At 39.6% G+C, this 26,512-nt stretch overlaps 1 protein-coding gene across 3 annotated transcripts in view; it reads left to right on the forward strand.

Annotated features, from left to right (window-relative positions):
• The window catches only part of LOC103037059 (probable G-protein coupled receptor 153), a 92,733-nt gene that overhangs the window by 38,064 nt on the left and 28,157 nt on the right, over positions 1-26,512 (forward strand). For all 3 annotated transcript variants that reach the window (XM_022670709.2, XM_007247937.4, XM_049485553.1), the window contains exon 3: positions 20,341-20,770. In XM_022670709.2, the coding sequence (XP_022526430.1) occupies positions 20,341-20,770 (430 nt within the window). The remainder of the gene's footprint in view (positions 1-20,340; positions 20,771-26,512) is intronic.

Here is a 26,512-nt window from a genome sequence, read left to right on the forward strand (position 1 = left end):
AGACATTGGCATTGACAGACAAGCAGCCCATATTTTACCCCACCTGGACATCTATATATAAGGTCAGCATAGAACCCATGGATAAAGCTTCTGGTTCTCAGTTGGGCTACCCATACAGACCCCCCTTCATCATGTTATCTGGGTAGATATTATGTTATGGTTGCAGTTAAGAAGGAAACTGTTGTCTCAGAGATTGACACACAGCCTACAGAGAGAGATTTGTGAGGCCAAATTTGTTTACATTCTTTTGGGAGTACGTAATTATTGATTTTTTGAGATTACATTTTTTCATATTGCTTGTTTGCCAAGAACAATCAAATTCTGTTTTGAGCCACAACAGGAAGGTTCATGTCTTCACTGCTACGATCAATATAAACAAACCTTTTTGTGACCTTTAAAATCAAATGAACATCATCTCTCCCTTTATCACAGATGTTGTCTCACTGCATTGACTAGCTTAAAGAGAATTTCAGATATTTTAAAGAAATGAATAAAAAATAATATAAGTAAAGTCATGTAGGGTGGTTTAAAGCACCTGTTTTCTGCAGTTCAAGACCAGTATTTTCTGCTATTATTTATTTGCAGTGGTAGTAATAGACGTTGTCAGTTGTCTGACATGTTTAATACCCCTCTAATTTACAGCTTTAATTCCTTGTAAGCTGGGACACTGTGTAAAATGTAAATAAAAGTAAATATAATTTAATGATTTGCAACAGATATTTTATTCAGAACATATTTACACATTTAAATCATAAATAAATGTATGGCCACAACACTTCAGAAAAAGCCAAAAAAGGCTGGGAAAGCAAGTGGTACTATTAAAAAAAGAAAAACAGCTGCAATAGGAGCAGTCTGTAACTAACTCACATGTCTGGGTATAAAAAGAGCATTTTAGCCTCTTGAGACCCTGCGTCCTCATACAGGGACATTACATTTCTGCTTCTCTGCACCATCATACTGAAGTTTTGAAACTCTCACTCTTTTGGCCAGATAGATGGATGGATGGATGGATGGATGGATGGATGGATGGATGGATGGATGGATGGATGGATGGAACGTGCAATGACATTGATTACGAACGTGACTGATGTGACATAGAACTATAATATAAATATAAATATGCATACGTTAGAAGACAGTTCTAAAAAGAGAATGTGAAAATGTGAATGTGAAAAATGTGAATAAAATATGGATACACTGCCCATACTCTCTAGTGGTCAAATGACATCATGACACTCAATTGTTTGAAAAAAAAAAAAAAAGTCAGGAATCCCAGTCAAAAGTTTCGAAAGCCAGGTAAAATGTATACAATGTATCCAATTTTATGTTTGAAACTATTTTAGGAAGCCAAAATATTTTTTGGTATGACTGGGTCCCAAATAATTTTAAAGGTTGTCCTCGGGAGATCCCGTGATGCAGCTTGCCATCAGCTGCCGGAGCCCTGAGAGAGCACAATTGGCCTTGCTCTCTCTGTGTGGGTAGATGGTGCTCTCTCCCCTCTGTGCCTGATTTTGATACTTTGCTTGAAACATGCATAAACACAGAGTGCACAGCGAGGTAAAAACAACAACAACAGCAGTGCCCTCTTTCTCTCTTCTCTCTTGCTCTGTCTCTGCTCACTCTACCCTGAGATATTATAATACAGTAAAAAGGATCTAGTCTGCCGCACCTAAACCACATTACACTATTATTACTGTTCCCTCTCATAAATACAGAATTTTTAAGTGATTGACACCACTAATATAAATATTTATTTAATTTTTTCCAAAAACAGCTAGTGTAACCTCTGCTTATATTGTCAAGTGTTTATATCCATACAGAATTTGTTTTTTAAAACATTATTAAGCTCTATTTAAAAAAAGGTGTGGTTATTGTAAAAGGGCTGGGTTACACAGAGTCGGGGTGGGACCAATGACTGTATGGGTGGGACCAATGACTGTATGGGTGGGACCAATATGACTGTATGGGTGGGACCAATATGACTGTATGGGTGGGACCAATATGACTGTATGGGTGGGACCATAGACTGTGTGATCTCTGTGGAGGCAGCCCTCAGGGGCGGGGTTATTTAAATGAGTAGGCTGTCTCTCCACAGTCTTTCTCCCTCCTCTCTACTGAGGTCTCTACTGCGCAGACTCGGGTTTCAGGATCGCCAACATGGCGGAAGATTTTGGCTTTGTTTTCCCTGAATAAATGGGAACGGTGACGTGGAATCCATCTTTTTTACAGTCTCTGGTTTAAACAGTTAAAGTAAGGCTGTTATTTTTGTTCCTAATAAAGCGCCACAAATAAACATGCTCATTGTTTGTTTGTTTTAACATAATCCAAAAGTATGGTAGCCTCTCATGGTGACAGTATGAGAATGAGATTACTCATGTAAACACATTTTGTGAAAATAATTATCGCTTTTGTTTTTGTTTTTTTTGGTTAGAATTTAAAAAAGTACTTTAAAAAGTAGCATTTGGGTATTGGTACCGAATTCAAAGCATCGAACCGGTAGCTGTATTGGAAATTTTAAGCGGTACCCAGCCCTAGGCCTGTCAACATTAAACTGTTAATGCAGGCAATTATTTTGGTATCGGTAACGTGTTGTTTTTTTTTTAACACGAATGACACCACCGAATTTGACCCCAACTTTCGTCGTAATCTGCCCCGCCCCTGCTACTGAAGCTGGCCATGCTGCAGGTGCGGGGGTGTGCGGTCAACCTTGGGCTCACGCTGTGCAGCGTGCAGCTCACCTGCTTCTCTGTGAGCTGAGGGAGCACATGGCCACGTGGATTCATTCGCCCCATACGTCCTGCTGCGCCTGCTTGAAATTAGAAATCCTTACAACCAAGCTGAGATGTTTACAATAAAGTAAAAAACAGTTCCCTCTATCCAATTAGTAATGTGTTCTTTATTCCAGCACCCCACACTTGTTTAATCTCCCCTCAAACATACAAGTATTTCAATTGACACCACTAATATAAATATAATTGTATTTTACATTTCTTAAATTAATTCTTTTTTTACATTAAAATATCCACTATACAGCAGTCTAAAGAGTTGCCACTATGAACGGGAGGTCGCAGGTTCGAACCCCCGCTCATGCAGCTTTGCCATCAAGCTGCCGGCGCTCAGAGGGAGCAAAATTGGCCCTGCTCCCTCCGGGTGGGTAGATGGTGCTCTCTCCCCACATCACTCCAAAGGGTGATGTCTGCAGCATGAGTCATCTGTGAGCTGATGTATCGAAGCCGAGCACGCTGTGATGCTACTCAGTAACGCTGCATCAGCAGCAGTTAGAATAGAGGCGTTGGCTGACTTCACCTGTATCAGAGGAAGCGTGTGTTAGTCTTCGCCCTTCTGGTGTGTTGGGGCATCACTAGTGATAGGGGAGTCCTAGTGAGTGGATTGGGTAATTGGCTGTGCAAAATTGGGGAGAAAATGGGGAAAAATTAGAAAAAACAAACAAACTTGCGTTTAAGAAGAATGAGTGTGATTTAATCGCAGTTAACCATAGAATATTATTGTGATTAATCGGATAAAGTTTGTTATCCTAACATTGTAATGCATGCAAATAAAACTAACTTTTTTGTAAATTTACTTCTTAAAAATCATTAGGCTTACTGTAACAACCTAGAACATTCATCTCTGGTCTTTTTGGTCAATTTCTTTTGAGATAAAGAGTATAAATTCAGCAATCTTCAGACCAAAAAACACTTAACTTCCACAAGAAGGCTGCTTATGCATTTTCCATCAACAACTTAGTCTAACAGTTGGCAGCAGACTGCGTGGGATGAGGATCTAATTTACTTTTGTCTAAATGAAAACATATCAGAATACAGGAAAAACAGTGAGAGGTGTCTCATTAGACTGCATTACTTCTTCTGCTTCTCAGGGGTCCAGGTTTTGTACTCCTTCACCCTGATTATGCATATTCATTTGTTGCCCATGGATACAAGTGGCATCCAAGAAACAGCTCTGATATTCTTATGCTGTTTTTTTTTTTTTTTTTTTTTTTTTTTTTTTTTTTGTTATCTTAGAAGGATTTAAATATGTATAGTACCAGTCAAAAGTTTGGGCACAGCTTCTCATTTAATGCTTTTATTTTTGTCCTACATTGTAAATTATCATCATTCATCATTTAGGTGTTTCTTATCTGGGGTGCTGCTAATTTGCAGATTCTGATTCTGGTAACTCAGATAAACGTATCTAATGCAACAGAGGAAACTCTTGGTCTTCCTTTCCTGGGTTGGTCCTGATAAATGCCAGTTTTATAGTCCTTCCAACTGCACTTCAGGATACTTTTAAAGTTTTTAGAGTTACTCAAATAGGGGTTTTCACTGTATGCAAACTCTGCCTCTTTACAACACAACTGATGCTCTCAAAAACATTAAGAGACTGGAAATTTAAGTAATTAACTCTTTACAAGTTCAGCACAGCTGTTAACAGGTGTCCAAACTACGGCCCGCAGGCCATTTGCGGCCCGTTTCCTTTTGTGGAGCGGCCCGCGAGGTATTTTAGAAATAGAATGAAAGTTGGCCCGCTGTTAAGCAGGTTTTTATAATGTGAGATTCAAAGTTTGAGCACTAGGTGTCAGAAACGGGGCAAAATAGTCTAAAAGCGGAGAGGGTGCGCATTTCTAGCGCAGAAAAACAGGGCAAAAGAGTCTAAAAACGAAGAGGGTGCGCATTTCTAGCGCAGAAAAACAGGGCAAAAGAGTCTGAAAACGAAGAGGGTGCGCATTTCTAGCGCAGAAAAACAGGGCAAAAGAGTCTAAAAACGAAGAGGGTGCGCATTTCTAGCGCAGAAAAACAGGGCAAAAGAGTCTAAAAACGAAGAGGGTGCGCATTTCTAGCGCAGAAAAACGGGGCAAAAGAGTCTAAAAGCGGAGAGAGTGCGCATGTCTAGCGCAAAAAAACGGGGCAAAAGAGTCTAAAAGTTGCCGTAGTTAAGGAGTTTAATATTAAGAGACATCATGAAATTAAACATCAATTTGAAAAATCTTAGTTTACACAACACTGTCAAAGATAAAGATAGTAAGTCAAGTAAAATGGTGTGTAAATGAAATGGAAATGGAAAAGTGTGGTCAGATTAAATCAAATATAAAATTTTAAACAAACTGCACATGGCTTCTTCTTTGCGTGATACAGCTTTAACTTGCATTTATGGATTGCATGACAAAATGTGTTCCTAAGCTCTTGTGATTTCCAGTACAGAGTCATGCCTGTTCTTAATGTAGTGCTACCTGAGGGCCTGAAGATCACCAGCGTCCAGTATTGACCATCTGCCTGGTCCCTTGCACACAGAGATTCTTGGAATCTTTTGATGATGTTATTTACTTTTTTATTAGATATTCAAATTCTTCACAATGTTACGTTGGGAAACATTTTTCTGAAATTGCTCCACATTTTTTAGATGCATTTATTTACCGATTTGGGGAACCTCCTACCTATCTTTTCTTTTGAGAGCCTTCCTAAAAGTCACTTTTTATACCCAGATGCATTGCTGTTTTTTAGTTCTAATTATCTGATAAGTGTTCTGTGTTCTATTGTGAGTAAAATAGGGGTCGATACAATTTGTAAATCATTGCATTTTGTTTTAATTTACATTTATTTACATCGTATTAGAGCTGGGCGATAAGGCCTAAAAATTTCAATTCTCGATTTTGTTCCCCTACTAAAAATCCACAAACTACAGATGACAAAGAAATGGTTCAAAACTAGGTTCACCTTTTATTTTGGTTTCAATTACAAGCGTGCAGGAGGAGGGGAACTACGGGAGCCCAAAGAGAGAGTGTAGATAGTGGAAGTTAAAACTAAGAGGAAAACGATTTACATAAAAAAAAACATCATCTTTAACTGTAAATTCTAATTAATTGATAAGATTGATTTTTATCACCCAGCTATACATTGTATATTGCGTCCCAAATGTTTTGGAATCGAGGTTGTACAATATCGACGACAGTGATGTCAGTAACTCGTTGCTTAGTAACTTGTTACTCTAATCTGACCCTTTTTTTCAGTAACGAGTAATCTAACGCGTTACTATTTCCAATCCAGTAATCAGATTAAAGTTACTTATTTAAGTCACTGTGCATTACTCTCTCTCTCTCTCTCTCTCTCTCTCTCTCTCTCTCTCTCCACCTCATTCACACACACACACACACTCACTCTTAACTTTACATTTCTCCCTTGTCTCTCTCTCTCGCTCGGCGTGTTTCCACCCCTTTAGTTTCCACCCGTTCTCGTTTTCTCGCCAGTTCTCGGGCTCTCTATCTCTTTATAAAGGCGTTTTTTCCCGGCCGCGTCCCAATTCACTAGCCGGGGCAGCGGTCTGCACAGATCTGATTGGCAGAGGAGAGCGTTTGAAGTTTTTTCACCACACGTGATTGGTCTGTGAGTTTACTGTGAAGAGCGCGTATACCGTAAAGACAAGAAAAGTTCCGGCGCTTTAAATGAACACTTAATTATTAAAGAATTAAATCCTTCTCAGTAGTTTATCGGTTTGGGTCCGCATTGGACAACGTCTGGGTCCGGACCTGGACCGCAGTCCACATATATGTGATCCCTGGCCTAGACCATATACACGGTTCTGTTTTATAAAACCACTCCTTGCTGCCCTGCAGAGAACAATAGGTTCAATGTTCAGTTTTAGAGTGTTAATTATGTCAGGTCAAGAAAGACTATCTTTATTTTATATTTTTGTATAAAAACAAGTATTTATGTTAATTGAAATCAAGAAAGACCATATTTAATTTTTTTTATAAAAACATATTTGTTAAGTTAAGTCAAGAGAAATGGTCTTTTATTTTTATGAAAAAATATTTTTTTTTAGGAAATAGTTCAACTTTAAATGTCTAGAGATACATTGTTGCTGTTAAAAATGCATTTTCCAATAAAGGGAGTATTGGCAAAACTGGTTATAATGTTTATGTTCAGGCGGCGGGAGGTGGTGCCTGCAGCTCCTGAAAGTAACTAATAAAGTAACTTGTAAAGTAACTTAGTTACTTTATGGATTACTTGATTTTAAAAGTAACTAAGTTACTTTTTAAAGGAGTAATCAGTAATCGGATTACTTTTTTAAAGTAACTATACCATCACTGATCGACGACCACTAAAGATATTCACTCTAGACGTCTGTGCATCATCGCCATCAAGAAAAACCTTACTGAAGCTAATTTGGCTAGTCTGTGCTGCTGCTTTTATGTGCTATTGTGATTACTTCAAATTTGCTGCACATGAAAGTCCCCTTTTTATGCTGTGATTTCATTATTTCGTCCACCCGCTGTACTTTACATTAATCAGTACACTTCCAAAAGACCATTTTTTTTTTATGCATATGCTTTTGATTAAGCCCGAGGCACCAAAGAGCTTAAGTGTATCACGCTCTGGGTCAGTCAGACCTATCCTATTAATCATCACTTTTGTGGTCAGATCAAAATGGAACATCCAGGTAATCCAGCTTTGCTCTCTTTGCTGTGAAAGAAGACCCATCTGCTCAGCATGATTTGACAAAGCTGTGATTGTGTTCGTAGCTATGAAAAAAAATAGCTACCCCTCTCAGGATAACTCTCTTTTCGTTGTCAGTGCTTTTTAATCTCAGTCTCATTCCCTCCTCGTTCTTCTTCTTTTCTATCCTGTGATGGTGGTTATTAATCTGTTTCCAGCGCTGCCTTGTTTTCCCATCTCAAAAAAACGCCCCACAGAATCATTTGCAGATGAATGCATTTCTGGAGCACAATAATGGTTGAGAAAAAAAAAAACAGGTGCTCATACAGCACCATTAAACAAATAAGGACAAACAACGCCGTGGCGAGAGCGTGCTCGTGTACCACAGTCAGCCTGGCAAGAAGAAAAACAATTGCAGCAAGAAGAACAAAGAGAATAGCAAGAATTGCATTATGCTCCTTTTTTTTTAAACGTTGTGACAATGAATAGTGGTCAAGTGTATATTGTATGTGTACTAGCTGTGGAAATCACAGAGCAGCTCACAATACAATATTATTATGATATATACTACCGATCAAAAGTTTTAGAGCATCTTAGTTTTTACCTTTGTTTTTGCCATTTAAAGGAGAACTCCGGTGAAAAAAATTAAAATTGATTTTTGGTTTAGTAAAACATGAAAAAGAGTACTAACCTTTGTTGAATAGCCCACCTCCATTCTTCCTCAGCTTTCCAAGATCCAGCAATTTTGTGCAGTTTGTCCAAACAGGCTAGACAGTGTTTTAATGGGGCATATTTTGCCCCTGCAGATTAATCACTTTTTACACAGTTATCCAGGCTCAAAGTAGCTCCACACCTCATTGGTAGAACCCGGAGAGCCCTGGTATTTAAAACGAGGCATATAAGTGCACAAGAAGTTTATTAAAAAACACTGTTTACAACCCGTATCGTTAACTACATCTCCGGGCGCTGCCATCTCAAAGTCATGATCAGTAACAGAGTGACAAGCATGTAATGTTGCAGGCTGGAAAAGGCACAAACGGGAACCATTCAGTCTTCTTTTCTCTTCGCCTTCGCCTCTTTTATGCCGGCTAAAGCTGCAGTCCGAGCTCAGCACACATTCTGGCCATGTCTTCATGTATACAGCCAGTGATCTTAGTAACACGTTACTCTAATCTGACCCTTTTTTTCAGTAACGAGTAATCTAACGTGTTACTATTTCCAATCCAGTAATCAGATTAAAGTTACTTATTTAAGTCACTGTGCGTTACTCTCTCTCTCTCTCTCTCTCCACCTCATCTCCTCCACACACACACACACACACACACCGCTCCCTTACCCATTCCCCCTCCGCTCTTCCCCAATCACACGCGTCTCGCTTTCTCCCCTGTCTCTCTCTCTCGCGCTCGGCGTGTCTTTAGTTTCCGCCCGTTTTCCTTTTTCGCCAGTTCTCTTTATAAAGGCGTTTTTTTTTGCGGCCGCGTCCCAATTCACTAGCCAGGGCAGCGGTCTGCCACAAATTTGATTGGCAGAGGAGAGCATTTAAAGATTTTACACCACACGTGATTGGAAGTTCACTGTGGCGCAGAGCGCACATACCGTAAAGACAAGAAAAGTTCCGGTGCTTTAAATGAACACTGTCAGAATTAAATCCTTCTCAGTAGTTGGGTCCGGTATGGGTCCGTATTGGACAACGTCTGGGTCCGGACCCGGACCGCAGTCTGCAAATATGTGATCCCTGGTCTAGACCATATACACGGTTCTGTTTTATAAAACCACTCCTTGCTGCCCTGCAGAGAACATTTCAGTTCAATGTTCAGTTTTACAGTGTTAAATATGTCAGGTCAAGAAAGACTTTCTTTATTTTATATATTTTTTATAAAAACAAGTATTTATGTTTAGTAAAATCAAGAAAGACCATATATATTTTTTTTTTAAAATATTCATGTTAAGTTAATTTTTTTATTTTTATAAATAAAAAAACTTATTTTTTTAGGAAATAGTTCAACTTAATAGAGATAAATTATTGCTGTTAAAAATGCATTTTCCAATAAAGGCAGTACTGGCAAAACTGGTTATAATGTTTATGTTAAGGCGGCGGGAGGTGGTGTCTGCAGCTGCTGAAAGTAACTAATAAAGTAACTTGTAAAGTAACTTAGTTACTTTTAAAATCAAGTAATCCATAAAGTAACTAAGTTACTTTTTAAAGGAGTAATCAGTAATCGGATTACTTTTTCAAAGTAACTATACCATCACTGTATACAGCATGTACTTTTGTCATCATTACAACTGTACTGATCATGACTTTAAATTAAGATGCCGGCCTCGTTTTAAATGTCAGGATTCTACCAATGAGATGTGGAGCTACTTTTAGCCTGGATAACAGAGTAGAAAGCGATTTATCTGCAGGGGCAAAATATGCCCCATTAAAACCCATTCTAGCATGTTTGGACAAAATGCACAAAATCGTTGGATCTCAGAAAGCTGCGAAAGAACAGAAGTAGGCTATTTAATAAAGGTTAGTACTCTTTATCTTGTTTTACTTCACCAAAAATCAATTTTACACCAGAGTTCTCCTTTAAGCTCTTAAGGTCCAGCCAATAACCAGAAATGATACAAAATCTAGTGGCATCAGCGGCTTTAGCTCAGTTTAACATTGGACTAAGTCTCAGTTTCAGCAGTGAAGAGAAGAATTGGATAGAGGTGTGACAGGTGAAGTGCAGTAATATCATTGTTAAGATATATAGAAAATATTATAGTGCCACCACATGGAGTAATGTAGCAATAATATTATTAAGTCAAATAATTTTATGTTTCAATAAAATTATTAATATTTGATGCCACGTGTTGATAATGTATCTCAAGTGAAAACAAAACAATATGCTATATTGCAATATTATACCAGTTAGTTCCGACCCTACAATGTGATTGGCTGCAGAGATGTTCTGTGAGTGCCGTTATCAGCCGGTAATGCACCATAACTGAAGCTCTCCTTGTATTACTCCACCACATACAGGTAATCTAGCAACTATGCAGCGCTACAAGCCAAACAGAGCAGCAATGTTTTTTTTTTATGACCAAACAGATCATATTTTCTCACCCTCTTTAACTCCCATTTTTAATAAACAGCAAAATATAGGAAATGTGGTATAGTCCCCAGTACTTTTGGGACGATGAGGTGGAGTGTTGATCATCCACCAATTGGGGCCTTACTAATAATTTTGTCCCTGAATGTAATCAGATCTCCAAAAGCTCCAAAAAATCTGGCAGTGCCAATATTACACGTTATAGCACTCCCTCTCGTGTATTTTTGCTTAACTGATATTTTGTCCCACCCTTAATGTATACTGTCTGTAGCCTGTAGGGGGTTAGTAGTAATGTTTTAGGTACATTTACTTTACAAAACTAAACTTTTGGAGCTTTTGCAGATTTGATTGCATTCAGTCACAAAATCATTAGTCAGGTCATAATTTTGGACGATCACCACCAAATCTCATCATCCCCAAACAGCTCCGTCATTCTAAAGAGCTGTAATTTTCATCTTTAGTGACGAGTCGTGCTTTTGTCTCAGTGAAGACGACTAACAAATCTGTGTGTGGAGGCACCATGATTAGCGCCAAGCTCACCGGTTTGTTGTCCTGGGTCACACATCCAGAAGGCCTGGTGTCATGGTGTGTGGTGCACTTTTGTTTGATGCCAGATCACCATTGGCCTTTATTCCAGATATTTTGACAACCCAATGTTACTTTAATTAAAGGTCCTGCAACCGGTGGCCCAACAGGCCAGTGCTCGTCCACATACTGCTGCCATCTCAAGAATTTAAGATTTGAGACTTTCTTCTTAGCTTGAAACTTCTGGCATTTTGCATTACTTACATGTTTAAATTTTTTGTTTATTCATTTATTGTTCCTGGTAAGGTTTATCTTCCTACTGAATAGCATTGCAATACCATAGACTGTCTATAGCTGGACAGAGCATTGTCTCTCAAAAGTGAAGCCACCACAGGTGGGGCGCCCCCTGCTGTTCGGTTGCAGAAAGCTGTGTAACTCCACCCATCCCCATAGGTTTCAATGGCAAAACAGACAACATTCAATCACGTTTTTTCTAATATACTGTAATTCTACCTCCATTATTTAAATGTAACAGATAGTGTAACCTCTGCTTATATTGTCAAATTTTTATATCCCCACAGAATTCGGTTTTTAAAACGTTATTCAGCTCTATTTAAAAAGTTGTGGTTATTGTAAAAGGGCTGGGTTACACCTTGCCGGGGTGGGACCAATGACTATATGGGTGGAACCATAGACTGTGTGAGATCTATGGAGGCAGCCCTCAGGGGCGGGGTTATTTAAATGAGTAGGCTGTCTCTCCACAGTCTTTCTCCCTCCTCTGGTCTCTACTGCGCAGACTATCGGGTTTCAGGATCGCCAACATTTTTGCTTTACTTTTCATTCAATGAATGGAAAGGCCACACCGCGTCCATCTTTTTTACAGTCCCTGTGCAATACTCATATGCAGCTATGTTTTTGGTGAAGAATGAACGCATGAAGGGTTTTTTATCTTTATTGTCAAATTGACTTTATGTTCATTGATTCAGTCCAGAGACACATCTAGACCTACTTCTGCATAAACATGGGCTGCCTGTCGGCATGTCCGCAGACATCGCACTCACCGATGAGTTCCTGGAGGCCCCGGCACCTTCAGCTACACTGACAGCCTCAGACATGGAGCGATTACTCGTGAATCAACAATCCAAGCCTGTGTAAAACCGATTCTAGCTTGAGCTCCTGATGCTTCAACAGTGAACCACAGTCCGCATTGCTTCAGCAGTGGAATACGCACAGACATAAAATATAAATGATTCCTGTGCTCTGAAAACAAATGTTTCAACATCTGTTCTCGTCAGACTATAACACCAAGGCTCTCTCTCTCTCTTTCTCTCTCTCTTTCTTTCTCTCTCTCTCTCTCTCTCTCTCTCTATCTCTATCTCTCTTTCTTTCTCTCTCTCTCCCCGGTTGCGGCTTCAAGCAGTGTGGTGACGTAAGTCTCCCTCGTGGCGTCCCCGGGCGTTTAAGGAAAGGCTAGCTTTATGACTCTGAGCGCCCAGAGACCTACTTCAGCTCTTGCTTTCCTCCTGGCTCTCGCCAAGCTGGAGAAAGGAATATTCTATTTTTCTTTTCAACCAAACATCTATGTGCTTCTTTTGTATTGTACTGTTGGTTACCAAGGGCAGTACAGTACAAATACAATGCAATATGTTTCTTATACAGTACCAATTAAAATGTTTGGAAGTACCTTCTTATTCATCTTATTCATTGTTTTTTCCCCAATTTGTAAATTAATTCTAAAGTCATCCAGATAACACAAATTATATAAATTAAAATAATTGCAGTTTCTGAGGCTGGTAACTCTGATGAACGTATTCTGTGCAACAGATGGAATTCTTGGTCTTCCTATTCTAGGTTGGTCCTGATGAGAGACAGTTTCATCATAATGTTTTTTTGGTCTTTGCCACTGCACTGAAAGGATGCAGATTTTATTTTTTGTAATTAGTTGAGTATTTCTTGCCATAATATGTATTAGAACATTACTCAAATAGAGCTATTCACTGTATACCAACGCTACCTCTTCACAACTTAACAACTGATGCTCTCAAACACATTAAGAGGCAAGAAATTCAAGCTGTTAACTGAAAGCCTGAAATCCAGGTGTCTCTACCTCGTGAAGCTGACTGAGAAAATCCAGCCAAGATGTGCAAAAGTGCCATCTAAGCAAGAGGTGCTACTTTGAAGAATCAAAAAATAAAACAATTTCTGGTTTGTTTAAGACTTTTTTCTTTACTAAATAATAACATATATTTTTCTTTATAGTTTGGATGACTTTAGTATGAATCTACAATGCAGAACAATTTAAAATAATAAAAAAAACCATCAGATTTTTGTAATTTAACTGGTACTATACTTGGGTCATTATCAGAATATTGTGACTTTCAGGCAGACTCTACCATCATCAGTGCAAGAACGTGGTGAAAAATGAATGCAACACTGGATTTAAATAAATCTTCACATTGTAGTAGCAGTGTGGACTGCATTAAACAATGCGGACAGTTTTAGAGAAAATTGCCGTTACATTAGAAACGTGATTGACCTAAAGTTGCAAACATTTTGAAATTGTTCATAGTGACCTTGTTCTGTTACAAGAAATATTTTAACTACCGTGATATTTTGCGTTACAATGATACTGTAGCTTAAGCTTATCTCTGTTAAATATGTTAACAAGAATTTGGAGAAATATTAAGTGAAATTAATATTATTACGTGCAGCATTACATGCAGCAAATGTCTTCGTTTTCTTGAAAAGAAAACAGTATGGAGGTTGTGATGAAAAAGATTTTCTATATAAAATGATTGTGTATTATAAAAGAATATCTGTTAAACCATTGAACACAGATTGTCCTATGTGAACACTGTTCAAAGACCAGTTAAATAAAAAAAAGCACTATCAATGCAAACAAAGCAACAGATTCTCTAAGAGTTAGTTATTATATTTATATTTATATTATATTTTAATACTGTTCTTTTATAATTTCCATTTTATCTTTTTATTCTATTGTATTTATATGTATCGTTATATTTTATCCTTTTGTAACTTTGTGTATTATACATACCTGCCGGATCAATAAAGTATCTATCTATCGATCTATCGATCTATCTATCGTAAATAAAAAAACAAATGTACTTTCTGAACTTAACAGTGTTTGCAATGCTAAATAAAACATTTAATATGTCACCAAACTCTCTAAAAATATGGGATGAATTTGGTGTGAGCACTAATAATAAACACACACAGCACTAATAGTAACACACACACACACACACACACACACACACACACACACACACAAATAAGTGGCATTTGTTTGGTATTTAATCAGACATAGGTTCTGGCTGAGGTGGACTAACACCTACCAGGCATAGTACCATAGTACCTGCGGAAAAAAAAAATCTTACATGTGAATGGAATGTTCAGTCAGCATTCCATGATCTGATAGCTGGGTTGTGATAGAACAAGATACAAAGCAGAAGAAAAGGTCTGCTTCTGAAAGGCTCAAACGCCTTAATAGTCCTGACTGGGATTCCATTAAGATGCTCTATGACAGGAGTGTCCAAACTACGGCCCGCGGGTCATTGGCGGCCTGTTTCCTTTTTTTTGAGCGGCCCGCGAGGTATTTTAGAAATAAAATGAAAGTTGGCCCGCTGTTAAGCAGGTTTTTTATAATGTGAGATTCAAAGTTTGAACGCTAGGCGTCAGAAACGGGCCAAAGAGTCTAAAAGCGGAGAGAGTGCTCAGTTGTAGCGCAGATAAACCGGCCAAAGAGCCTAAAACTGGCGAGAGTGTTCAGTTGTAGCCCAGAAAAAAGGGCCAAAGAGTCTAAAAGCGGAGTGCTCAGTTGCAGCGCAGAAAAATGGGCCAAAGAGTCTAAAAGTTGCCGTAATTAAGGAGTTTAATATTAAGAGACATCATGAAATGAAACATCAATTTGAAAAATCTTAGTTTACACAACACTGTCAAAGATAGATAGAGATTGTAAATCAAGTAAAAAAGGTGTGTAAATGAAAGTAATCAGGAAAATGTATTATTTAAAGTGTTATATTTCATTATTTGTTGTATTACAGAGTCTGTGGCTGGTGACTTCAAATATATTTCTCCTTTTGGCCCCCAACAAAAGTTTAGACACCACTGCTCTATGAGGACCTCAAATAGACCTTTACTCCTTAACATTACTCCAGAGAGGCTGCATTACCCTGAACTTCTGCAAATTCTTTCTGAATTTCAGGAAGAATACATTTTCAGACTAAACTTCTCTACAGAGCTATTAGTTGTGTTTTGAGAAGTAACTGAGTAGACACTGCAGTTGTGGCAGATAGTAATGAGGCTAAAAAACACTGGAGTATTTATTTAACAAACTCAGAGGATGCTGTGCTCTCCTCCTCCTGCTGCTCCCAGGCCTCGGCGCTGGCCGACAGCAGAAGACTGTGGAGGATGAGTCAACACCTCAGCCCTTTCCTTTTCTTTCTTTCATTCTTTGTTGTCCTCCTCCATCAGCAGCATGTGCCTCAGCTCCTTGACTTGGTTGAAGGCAGGGGAGAGGCTGAAGGACAGGAGACAAATAGGAAGAGTCAAGTCAAGTCAAGTCAAGTAGTTTTATTGTCAATGCTGCATATGTACAGGACATACATAGAATTGAAATTACGTTACTCTCCTTCCCAATTTTACAGCAAGTACAGATAATGGATAATAAAGAAAAATAAAGAAAAAGGGGAGACACTATGTGTACAATACAGCAGCAGGGACACAGACATACATGAGACAGAACAAGGTGCAGTAGTGGTGGGGGTGAAATAGATATATAAATAGAAATAAAAAGAAATAAATATATAATCTAAATCTAAATGAGTGGGAGACACTATATGTACAATACAACAAAAACACAATAGACATTTGTGAGACAGAAGATAATAGTGCAATATTAATGGTGATTAAGATCAAGTGACAATATAAATAGAACCCGTATAACAGTAGTGCAATGTTGTATCTAGCTTAAGGCTGGTAAAGTTCTTAAAGTTCCCAGTTCTTGGGGAATTAAAGTGTGTATGACAGTGCAGCGTAACAGTAGTGCAGGTATTGGGTGTGTAGTGCAGGCCCTTTTACAAAAGTTACAGTACTGTGTGTGTTCTAGTGCAGAGTTTCAGTACTGTGTTGGTGGGAGGATGTGGGGTCAGGATGATGAGAGTGTGTGTGCTGTGGGCAGGATTGGGATGGGGGGTAGTGCGGGAAGAGAGTTCAGCATCCTCACAGCCTGATGGATGGGGCTGTCTCGCAGTCTGCTGGTCCTAGACCCGAGACTCCGCAGTCTTCTCCCTGATGGCAGCAGGCTGAAGAAGCTGTGTAGTGGGTGGGAGGGATCTCCTGCCAGACGGAGGGCTTTCCATGTGAGGCGGGAGCTGTACAGGTCCTGAAGGGAGGGGAGAGAGGTGCCAACGATCTTCTCAGCTGCTCTCACGATGCGCTGGAGGGTCCTGCGGCAGGATGCTGTGCAGGCCCCGTACCACACGGTGAAACAGCTGGTCAGGATGCTCTCGATGGCCCCTCTGTAGAAAGTGGTCATGATGGGGGTGGGGGTTCCAGCTCTTCTCAGCTTGCGGAGAAAGTAGAGACGCTGGTTTGCCTTCCTGGCCAGTGATGCTGAGTTGGTGCTCCAGGAGAGGTCCTCTGTGACGTGCACACCCAGGAACTTGGTGCTGCTCACCCTCTCCACAGCAGTTCCGTTGATGGACAGAGGAGTGTGCAGTGTGTGAGTTCTCCTGAAGTCCACAACAATCTCCTTAGTCTTCTCTGTGTTCAGAGAGAGATTGTTGTGTTTGCACCAGGAGGCCAGGCGGCTCACCTCGCTCCTGTAGTGTGACTCATCGTTGTTGCTGATGAGACCCACCACCGTCGTGTCATCCGCAAACTTGACGAAGAGGTTGGAGGTGTGTTCTGGTGTGCAGTCGTGGGTCAGCAGAGTGAACAGGAGGGGGCTCAGTACACATCCTTGGGGAGCCCCTGTGTTCAGTGTGGTGATGCTGGATGTGTTGCTGCCAACCCGCACTGCCTGTGGTCTACCAGTCAGGAAGTCCAACAGCCAGTTGCACAGGGAAGTGCTCAGCCCCAGACTGTCCAGTTTGTGTATGAGCTGTTGGGGGATGATTGTGTTGAATGCTGAACTGAAGTCAACAAACAGCATTCTGACGTAGGTGTCTTTCTTGTCCAGGTGTGTGAGGGCTGAGTGGAGAACAGTGGAGATGGCATCATCGGTCGAGCGATTTGACCGATATGCAAACTGGTAGGGGTCCAGGGAGGAGGGGAGTGAAGACTTGATATGGTGCATGACTAGTCGTTCGAAGCACTTCATGAGGATGGGGGTGAGTGCAACCGGACGATAGTCGTTGAGACAGGATGGCGATGCCTTCTTAGGGACAGGGATGATGGTGGTGGCTTTGAAGCATGTGGGAACCACCGCCTGACTCAGAGAGGTGTTGTAGATGTCCGTATAAACCTCTGCGAGTTCCCAGGCACAGTCCTTCAGCACACGACCAGGAATGTTGTCAGGTCCAGGAGATTTTCGAGCATTGATCCTGCTGAATGCTCTCCTCACACTGTCTTGGGAGAGCGTTAGCACCTGGTCACCAGGAGGAGGGATGGATTTCTGGGCGGGTGTGTTGTTGAGTGGCTCGAACCTTGCGAAGAATCCATTCAGGTCGTTCAGCAGAGATGTGTCGCTGTTGCAGGTCTGTGGATGGGGTTTGTAGCCTGTGATAGACTGAATCCCTTGCCACAGGTTCCGTGTGTCTCTGCTGTCGCTGAAGCGTTGGGATATCTTCTTGGAGTACTGCCTCTTAGCTTTCCTGATGCCGCGGGACAGGTTGGCCCTGGCTGTCCTCAGGCCTGCCTGGTCTCCAGCTGTGAAGGCTGCATTTCTAGCCTTCAGGAGCTTGTGGACCTCTCCTGTCAGCCATGGCTTCTGATTAGCCCGAACAGTGATGGTCTTGAGGTCGGTTACATCATCAATGCACTTGGTGATGTAGGCAGAGACAGTTTCTGTGTACTCCTGAATGTCCGTGGAGTTGTTGTGGGTGGCAGCCTCTCTAAACATGTTCCAGTCTGTTGTGCTGAAACAGTCCTGAAGTGCCTCTGAGGCACTTCGGCTGTACGTGCGTTTCAGGACGTGAACGCACGACAAAGACGTACAAAAACAGGACAAAAAACACGAAAGCGCTGTATCCTCGGGAGAGCGAGAAGCCGCAGCGTGTGCACGCGCCGCCATCTTGTAGAAAGCGAAGAGAAAGCGAGATAGAGTAATTGGCATTGTGGAAGAGGTGTATATATATTTTAGCAGGTTTCTGAGGAGTACTGAGGGATATGTGTGGGATAAAAACCTTTCTTAAAGCTAGCATCCAATTCATGGCTACCAAAACAAACTTATTGTTTTGGCAGGTTGAAGGAATGACTCATAGAAAAAATAGATTCATACAATTTACCGCTTATTTAAAACATGCCTGATCGACCAATAATGATAAAAAATATATATAACTGGAGTCATATATACATAGTACAGTTAGATTGGGTTGATCTTTGTAGTTCCTTGTGTTTTATTTTATTTTGAAACTATAAATCAGTTGAATATACTTATTTCTCTACATTGCATAATATCGTAGAACTATTAAAATAACTGAGAGGAATTTTAGAGGAAATGATTTGTCAGACAATTTATAGGACTCCAAACTCTGGTCTATAAAGTTGCAAGAAAAAGTATGTGAACCCTTTGGGATAACTCGGATTTCTGCATTAATTGGTCATTAAATGTGTTCTGATCTTCATCTAAGTCACAACAATAGACAAACACAGTCTGCTTAAACTAATACCACACAACAACATTATATATGTGTGCATGGTTTTATTGAACACACCATGTTAACATTCACAGTCTCAATTGGGTTGAGGTCAGGACTCTCCAGAAGACGTATTTTCTTCTGTTGAATCCATTCGGTTGTTGATTTACTTCTATGTTTTGGGTCAGTGTCCTGTTGCATCATCCATCCTCTGTTGAGCTTCAGTTGGCGGACAGATGGTCTTAAGTTGATGAAAAATCAATCTGTTCAAGCCCTGAGGCAGCAAAGCAACCCCAAACCATGATGCCTCCTCCACCATATTTCACAGTTGGTATGAGGTTTTGATTATGGTGTGCTGTGGCTTTTTTTTCTCCACACATAGCGTTTTGTGTTCCTTCCAAACAACTCAACTTTGGTTTCATCCATCCACAGTATATTTTGCCAGTAGTGCTGTGGAACATCCAGGTGCTCTTTTGCAAACTTTAAACAAGCAGCAATGTTGTTGTGTTTTTACAGCAGTGGCTTCCTCCGTGGTGTCCTTCCATGAACTTCATTCTTGTTTAATGTTTTCCTTATTGTAGATTTGTCAACAAAATGTTAGCATGTGCCAGAGATTTCTGTAAGTCTTCAGCTGACACTCTAGGATTCTTCCTCACCTCATTGATCATTGTGTGCTGTGCTCTTGCAGTCGCCTTTACAGGACGACCACGCCTAAGGAGAGTAGCAACAGTGCTGAACTTTCTCCATCTCCATAGACCGTCTGTCTTACATTGGACACATGATCATTCAAGGCTTTTAGACCTACTTTTGTCCTACTCTTTCCAGCATCATGCAAGTCAACAGCTCTTGAACGTAGGTTTTCTGAGAGCTCTTTTGTGCGAGGCCTGATTCATATCAAGCAATGCTTTTTAAGAACAGCAAACTCAAAACTGGTGTGTGTTTTTATAGGGCAAGGCAGCTTTAACCAACACATCCAATCTCATCATATCCTGGCTCCATTTAGCTCTTAGAAAAGTCATTAGCCTAGGGGTTTAATAAAACCATGCAAACATATAGTATTTTTTGTGTGGTAAGAACAGCAGACTGTGTTTGTCTATTGTTGTGACCTAGATCAAGATCAGAACACATTTAATGACCAGTTTATGCAGAAATACAAAAACAATTCCAAAGGGTTCACATACTTTTTCTTGCAACTGTATGTCTCTCAGCTTGTCAACAAATGCATGTGAGCAGCTATCTATGAGGGAGAGACCAAAGTGCGATTTGTATGAGTGACAGTGGTGTAAAAGTACCACAAAAGCTCCCAAATCTTGGAAGATTTTTGGGGCAAAACTATAGATAGAGAACGTCTGACACTAAATACGCCTTACTAATTTAGTAAGATACCTTAAAATACCTTGAAGGGCTTTACAGTTTATGATATTTTTGATATTAAAGAAACCAACCACTCAAACGCTTTTTTTTTTTCTTCTTCTTCTTCAGGTTGAGCAACACGAAGAAGCAGGCGGTACACACAGTTATGGGCATTTGGATGGTCTCTTTCATCCTGTCCACCCTGCCCGCTGTAGGCTGGCACGACACCAGCGAGCGCTTCTATGCCCACGACTGTAGCTTCATCGTGACAGAGATTGGCCTAGGCTTCGGCGTCTGCTTCCTGCTGCTGATCAGCGGCAGCGTGGCCATGGGCGTCATCTGCATTGGCATCGCCCTTTTCCAGACCTTCTCCATCCAGACCGGACACAACGTGGACAAGAACAAGTTCAACGTGCCCACGATCGTAGTGGAGGATGCGCAAGGCAAGCGGCGCTCGTCCATCGACGGTTCAGAGCCGATCAAGACCTCACTGCAGATTACCTACCTGATCAGCGGCATCGTCTTCATCTACGACTTCCTCACTGGTTTCCCCATTCTGGTGAGTCACATGGGTTTAGATTCTGAGGTTCAGATTGTGTAAGAGAGTGTGTATTTGTATTCATTGTATTTGTGTTGAATTCCTATAAAGCCCTATTTTAGTGATCTATAGAGCACCAGCCAATTGTTCATTGTGCAGTTTGATTTAGAGCGTGCTAGTGTGTCTTTGGTATCGTGAGTGCGCAAAAATACACCATGATCAGCTCTAAAGTTATGTAATAATTCTCTTTATTAATCTTAATGAATCATTTTGAGTAGTACTGAATGTTTATATAAATATAGCTCTGCAAAAAATGAGACCACTTAAAAACTGATGATGAGTTTCTTTAATTTTACCAAATTGAATACCACTGGAATAAGACTGGTGGAGAAGAACATGCCAAGATGCATGAAAACCATGGTTATTCCACCAAATATTGATTCTTAGACCCAATCCCATTTCTCTTTTATAACCCCACCCAATACAGATATACAGCTCTGCTGGAAAAAATAGGAGACCACTTAAAAAAGTTTTTATTATTTTACCAAATTGAAAACTTCTGGATTATAATCAAGAGGAAGATGGATGATCAAAAGCCATCAAACCAAACTGAACTGCTTGATTTTTTTTTGCACCATGAGTGGCATAAAGTAATCCAAAAGCAGTGTGTAAGACTGGTGGAGGAGAACATGGCAAGATGCATGAAAACTGTGATTAAAAACCAGGGCTATTCCACCAAATAAAAATTTGGGAGAAACGTTTTCCGTAATTTATAGAATAAAACAACAATGTTCATCTTACTCAAATATATACCTATTAAATGTCTCAGAAACCCAGCATAGATAGTTGACATTTATGAATACTTTATTTAGATCTACCCAAGCGCCCTAAGCAAATTATGTATGTGTTTTAAATGTTTTATGATTTTCTTAAACAGGCACTATGAGCTAAATTTACATTAGTAATGAATCCCAAAAAAATCTATATGGTATCCTTGAGTGCAGTTGCAAAGACCATCAAACACGTTATGATGAAAGTCATGAAAGTCAGGAACGCCCCAGGAAAGGAAGACCAAGAGTTTCCTCTGTTGCACAGGATACGTTCATTATAGTTACCAGCCTCAGAACCAGCACTCCAGATATAAGCACCTAAATGCTTCACATTTTTTGAGTATTTTAGTTTGTTTAACACTTTTAAGTTACTACATGATTCCTTATGTGTTACTTCTAGTCTAGATGACTTCAGTATTCATTTACATTTACTATGTAGAAATAAAAAATATATAACCTTAAATGAGAAGGTGTGACCAACTTAAGACTAGTATTGTATAGGCAATGATTGTTATCGTGTCATACCTTAATGTGTATCTGATTATGTTAACTCTGCAAAATAAACAGTGTATCCTCAGATGTTCTGATGTGTATCACCTGTGCTAGATGAAACAGAATAATGCACTGTGACGCACTGGGCTGAGTTACTCCCCGGCTCCGGCCACTTTCAGACACTGTGAAAGCTTTCATCCAGCGTGGGGGAGCAGGAGCTCTGCACTTAAACTTTAATAACTGATTCCAGTTCCCCGCCTGTCAGCAGTAGAGGAGTTACTCTTAGATCGGTGGTGACCAGGGCTCCCGAGAGAGAAAGAGAGAGAGAGAGAGAGAGAGAGAGAGAGAGAGAACAAGGATGTGAGTTAGTGAAAGTAGTGTGAAGACCACAGGGTTATACATCTCTGGAGGCCTTTCAAAAACACTTTACAGAAAGTTGGCATAGCTTTGGAAAAGCTTAAAAATGTGCTTTGCTCCTAATTAGAGAAGAAATGTTCCCAGTGCATCATGTAGATGCTTGTGTGGACTTTATTATTATTAAATGAACCTTTGCATTTAACCTCATCGAGCGCTCTAAGTGGGTCAGGCAACATAGAAAGAGAGAGAGAGAGAGAGAGAGAGAGAGAGAGAGAGAGAGAGAGACCGAGAGAGAGAGAGAGACTGCAACAGCATATCCACTCTCGTCCAGTGCTCTTGGTCTTGGCTGTTTAAATAAATATATTGTTGCTGTTGGGGGGAAAAACCTTGTATAGTCCAATTCCTGGTGTTGTATATTAGCATACTGAGTGTGTCCTCCCCCTTACTTACCATCAGTGTGTTGACTTTCCCCCAAACCTACATTATCTCCTCCTGAGTATGCATTTAAATTTTATATATATTGTTAAAGGTCTCATTCCATCGTTTTTTTTATTCATTTTAAAATGTCTGGTTGTGGTCTCTAGTATGAATGAATGCCATGTGAGGTTGTTTTTGTGAAGAAAAAAGTGCTCTGGTGTTTCTGTTTAGCCCTGCTTTAGATCACTAAATTAGTGGTCTCTGAAGAAAGACAGGATTTCGGCTCTTGCTCATAAATATTCATACATGCAAATATATTGTCCCTGATTGGCTAACAGCACTGCAGCAGAGAACGCCTCCCTGCCTTCCCCCACAGTCAATTTTACAGCTCTAAAACTCAAAGGATAAAATGTTTTTAGAGATATAGAATTAGTTATAAAGATATAGCACAATGATCAATCAATGAAGTGGGCGAGGCCATGAACTCACTGACTGATATAGGCACCTAACATCTCTCTGATCGGCTCATTTTTCTGAGGATTTTCTTTTCTTAGCTACTGCAGACAATGGAGGTTGAAGAACAGTTTCACCAACATGCATATACAACTCAGAGAGACCTATAGCAGGGGTGTCCAAACTTTTTTTGTTGGGGGCCAGAAGGAGAAATATATTTGAAGTCACGGGCCACAGACTCTGTAATAAAACAAATAATGAAATATACCACTTTAAATAATAAATTTTCCTGATTACTTTCATTTACACACCATTTTGCTTGACTTACTATCTTTATCTATCTTTGACACTGTTGTGTAAACTAAGATTTTTCAAATTGATGTTTCATTTAGTGATGTCTCTTAATATTAAACTCCTTAGTTACGGCAACTTTTAGACTATTTTGCCCTGTTTCTGCACTACAACTGAGCACTCTCTCCGCTTTTAGACTCTTTGGCCCGTTTTTCTGCGCTACAACTGAACACTCTCTCCACTTTTTGACGCTTTGGCCTGTTTTTCTGCGGTACAACTGAACACTCTCTCCACTTTTAGACTCTTTGGCCCGTTTTTCTGCGCTACAACTGCACACCCTCTCCGCTTTTAGACTCTTTGGCCCTTTTTTGACACCTAGCGTTCTAACTTTGAATCTCACATTATAAAAACCTGCTTAACAGCGGGCCAACTTTCATTTTATTTCTAAAATACCTCGCGAGCCGTTCCAAAAAAGAAAACAGGCCGCAAATGGCCCGCGGGCCGTAGTTTGGACACCCCTGACCTATAGTATTTCACGAAGAACAAGAAAAAGTGGATTTTAGCGGAAGGCTGTTGTAGGCTGTAAGAGCAAGTTACTTTTTGACTGTGTGTTGGCCTGATTTTACAGTGTTCAGTCTTGTACTCCTCTATAGGCCTAAAATATAAAAAGATATAGTTAGAACGTTTTTTGTGATTAAGCCTTGAATGCTTAAAAAAAACTGATTGAGTAAATTAAAAGGTTGTTGTGTGAACAAAACTTGGTTAAGTTTAATAAACTGAACATGTGCCGATTCAACTTAACTCAGTCAAGTCATTGTTTCGCTTTGACTTTGTTTTGTTGAACAAACTTTATAATGATGATTAAATGCAAGAACTTTAGAGGCATGTAAGCTAAAATGAGACACTGAGTCACAAAAATATTTTATATTTAGTTTATTGTATCTAACATGGGACATTTAGTACAATAAGACTGCAACACTGCTTGCTTGTCTTTTACACATACACAGTATGTTTCATGAGCTCTGGAACTGATTGTGCTGTTTTTTTTCTGTGTACCAGTTTCTAATGGTCTACACAGATGTATATAATGACCCTCCACACTGTTTCCACTGGGCTGTTGAACCCTAGACTAATGACTCCAGGCTCAAGCAGATTTATTGTCTGCCTGGGGCGCCTAGAGGCCGCCTCAATGCCATACACATTCTTAACAATAAATGTTCCTAAGTGCTTCTTGGCTTGGATGTATGGTTAGGAAACCACTTCACTGAAATTGAACTTATAGCCTGTGTTATATGGAGACTTTACAACGCTTATTAACTATCACATTTAATTGACACAATTGAGTCTTTGAAACGTCCTCTTGGGAACTGAAAGTGGTTCTTCTGTCTCGTTACTCCAAAGAGCACAACGGCTTGCAGTCTTTTATAGAGTTAATATCTTTAAGAGAAAATGTGCAGTTTCATAGAAACCTGTCTTTTTACATTCTGGGAGTTTTTTTTTTTTTTTCAGAATACTGAGTCTATTTCAACATATGATACCTAGGCCCAATCCTATTTCTCTTTTGTATGAGACTGCCGTTCAAGCACCTAATACAGATATACAGCTCTGGAAAAAAATAAAAGACCATGTTAAAATTATGAGTTTCTTTGATTTTACCAAATTAAAAAACTCAGGATTATAATCAAGAGGGAGACGGATAATCACAAGTCATCAAACCAAGCTGAACTGCTTGATTTTTTTTTTTCACCAGGAGTGAAGGCATAAAGGTATCCAAAAGCAGGGTGTAAGACTGGTGGAGGAGAACATTCCAACCACATGAAAACTGTGATTAAAAACCAGGGTTATTATCAAATATTGATTTCTGAACTCTTAAAACTTTATGAATATGAACTTGTTTTCTTTGCATTATTTGATGTCTGAAAGCTCTACATCTTGTTTGGTATTTCAGCCTTTTCTCATTTTCTGCAAATAAATGCTCTAAATGACAATATTTTTATGTGAAATTTAGGAGAAATGTTGTCCGTAGTTTATAGAATAATACAGCAATGTTCATTTTACTTAAACATAAACCTATAAATAGCAAAATTAGAGAAACTGATTCAGAAACTGAAGGGGTCTCTTCATTTTTTTCCAGAGCTGTAGCTATAGCAGTAGAGCGCTAAAGTTTAGTAAACTAGCTGCTGGTTATCTAGTAAAGTTTAGCATGTTTCATATGTCTTCAGAAAGGGGGCAGGTGGTGCAACAAATAATTAAATACAGCAGCCTCTGTTGTCTGTTGCACAACACAATTATCTATTGAAATGAACTACTAGCAATTTTTGTGGCTTGTTATGAAGAAAATGACCATAAAACATTAAAAATACACCTTAAACTATGGTAATATAATGGTTACCATAATTTTTTAACAAGGAAGCTACTCAAATTTCTCGGTTTCTTTGATCGCTTGTGCCGCCATCTTGCCAATGATTATTTACACCTCTCTGTTTGGAGTGTGTCTTTGAAAAATCTTAGTTTGAACAGCCATATACCCCTTCCACGAAAAACAGAGGGGTAGGGCCAAGTAGTAAAATGGGACTTACAATTGAAGATTTGGCAGTTAGACTGTTGTGCCACTCTAGAGCTGTGAATATGTATTGTATTATTTAAGACTTATTGACATTTTATGCCTCTGATATATGATGTAATTATAATATATAAGCATATTAATTCAGTTGCACCTTACATTTTAAATACATAAATAGAATATAAATAATTTTAACCGACTTTTTAAAATGCAGTTGGCATACCCGCTGATATAAATTAATATATAAATGGGCTCTCTATCCTGAGAAAAACATAATGGTCAGTATTGGATCAGCAAAAATGATTGAGGTCATGCCCATTTATTGTTTAATATGTCTTAAAATAGCGTCATTATTCTTGA

This window comes from Astyanax mexicanus, chromosome 12 (genome assembly GCF_023375975.1).
Source record: "Astyanax mexicanus isolate ESR-SI-001 chromosome 12, AstMex3_surface, whole genome shotgun sequence".
Lineage (NCBI taxonomy): Eukaryota > Metazoa > Chordata > Actinopteri > Characiformes > Acestrorhamphidae > Astyanax > Astyanax mexicanus.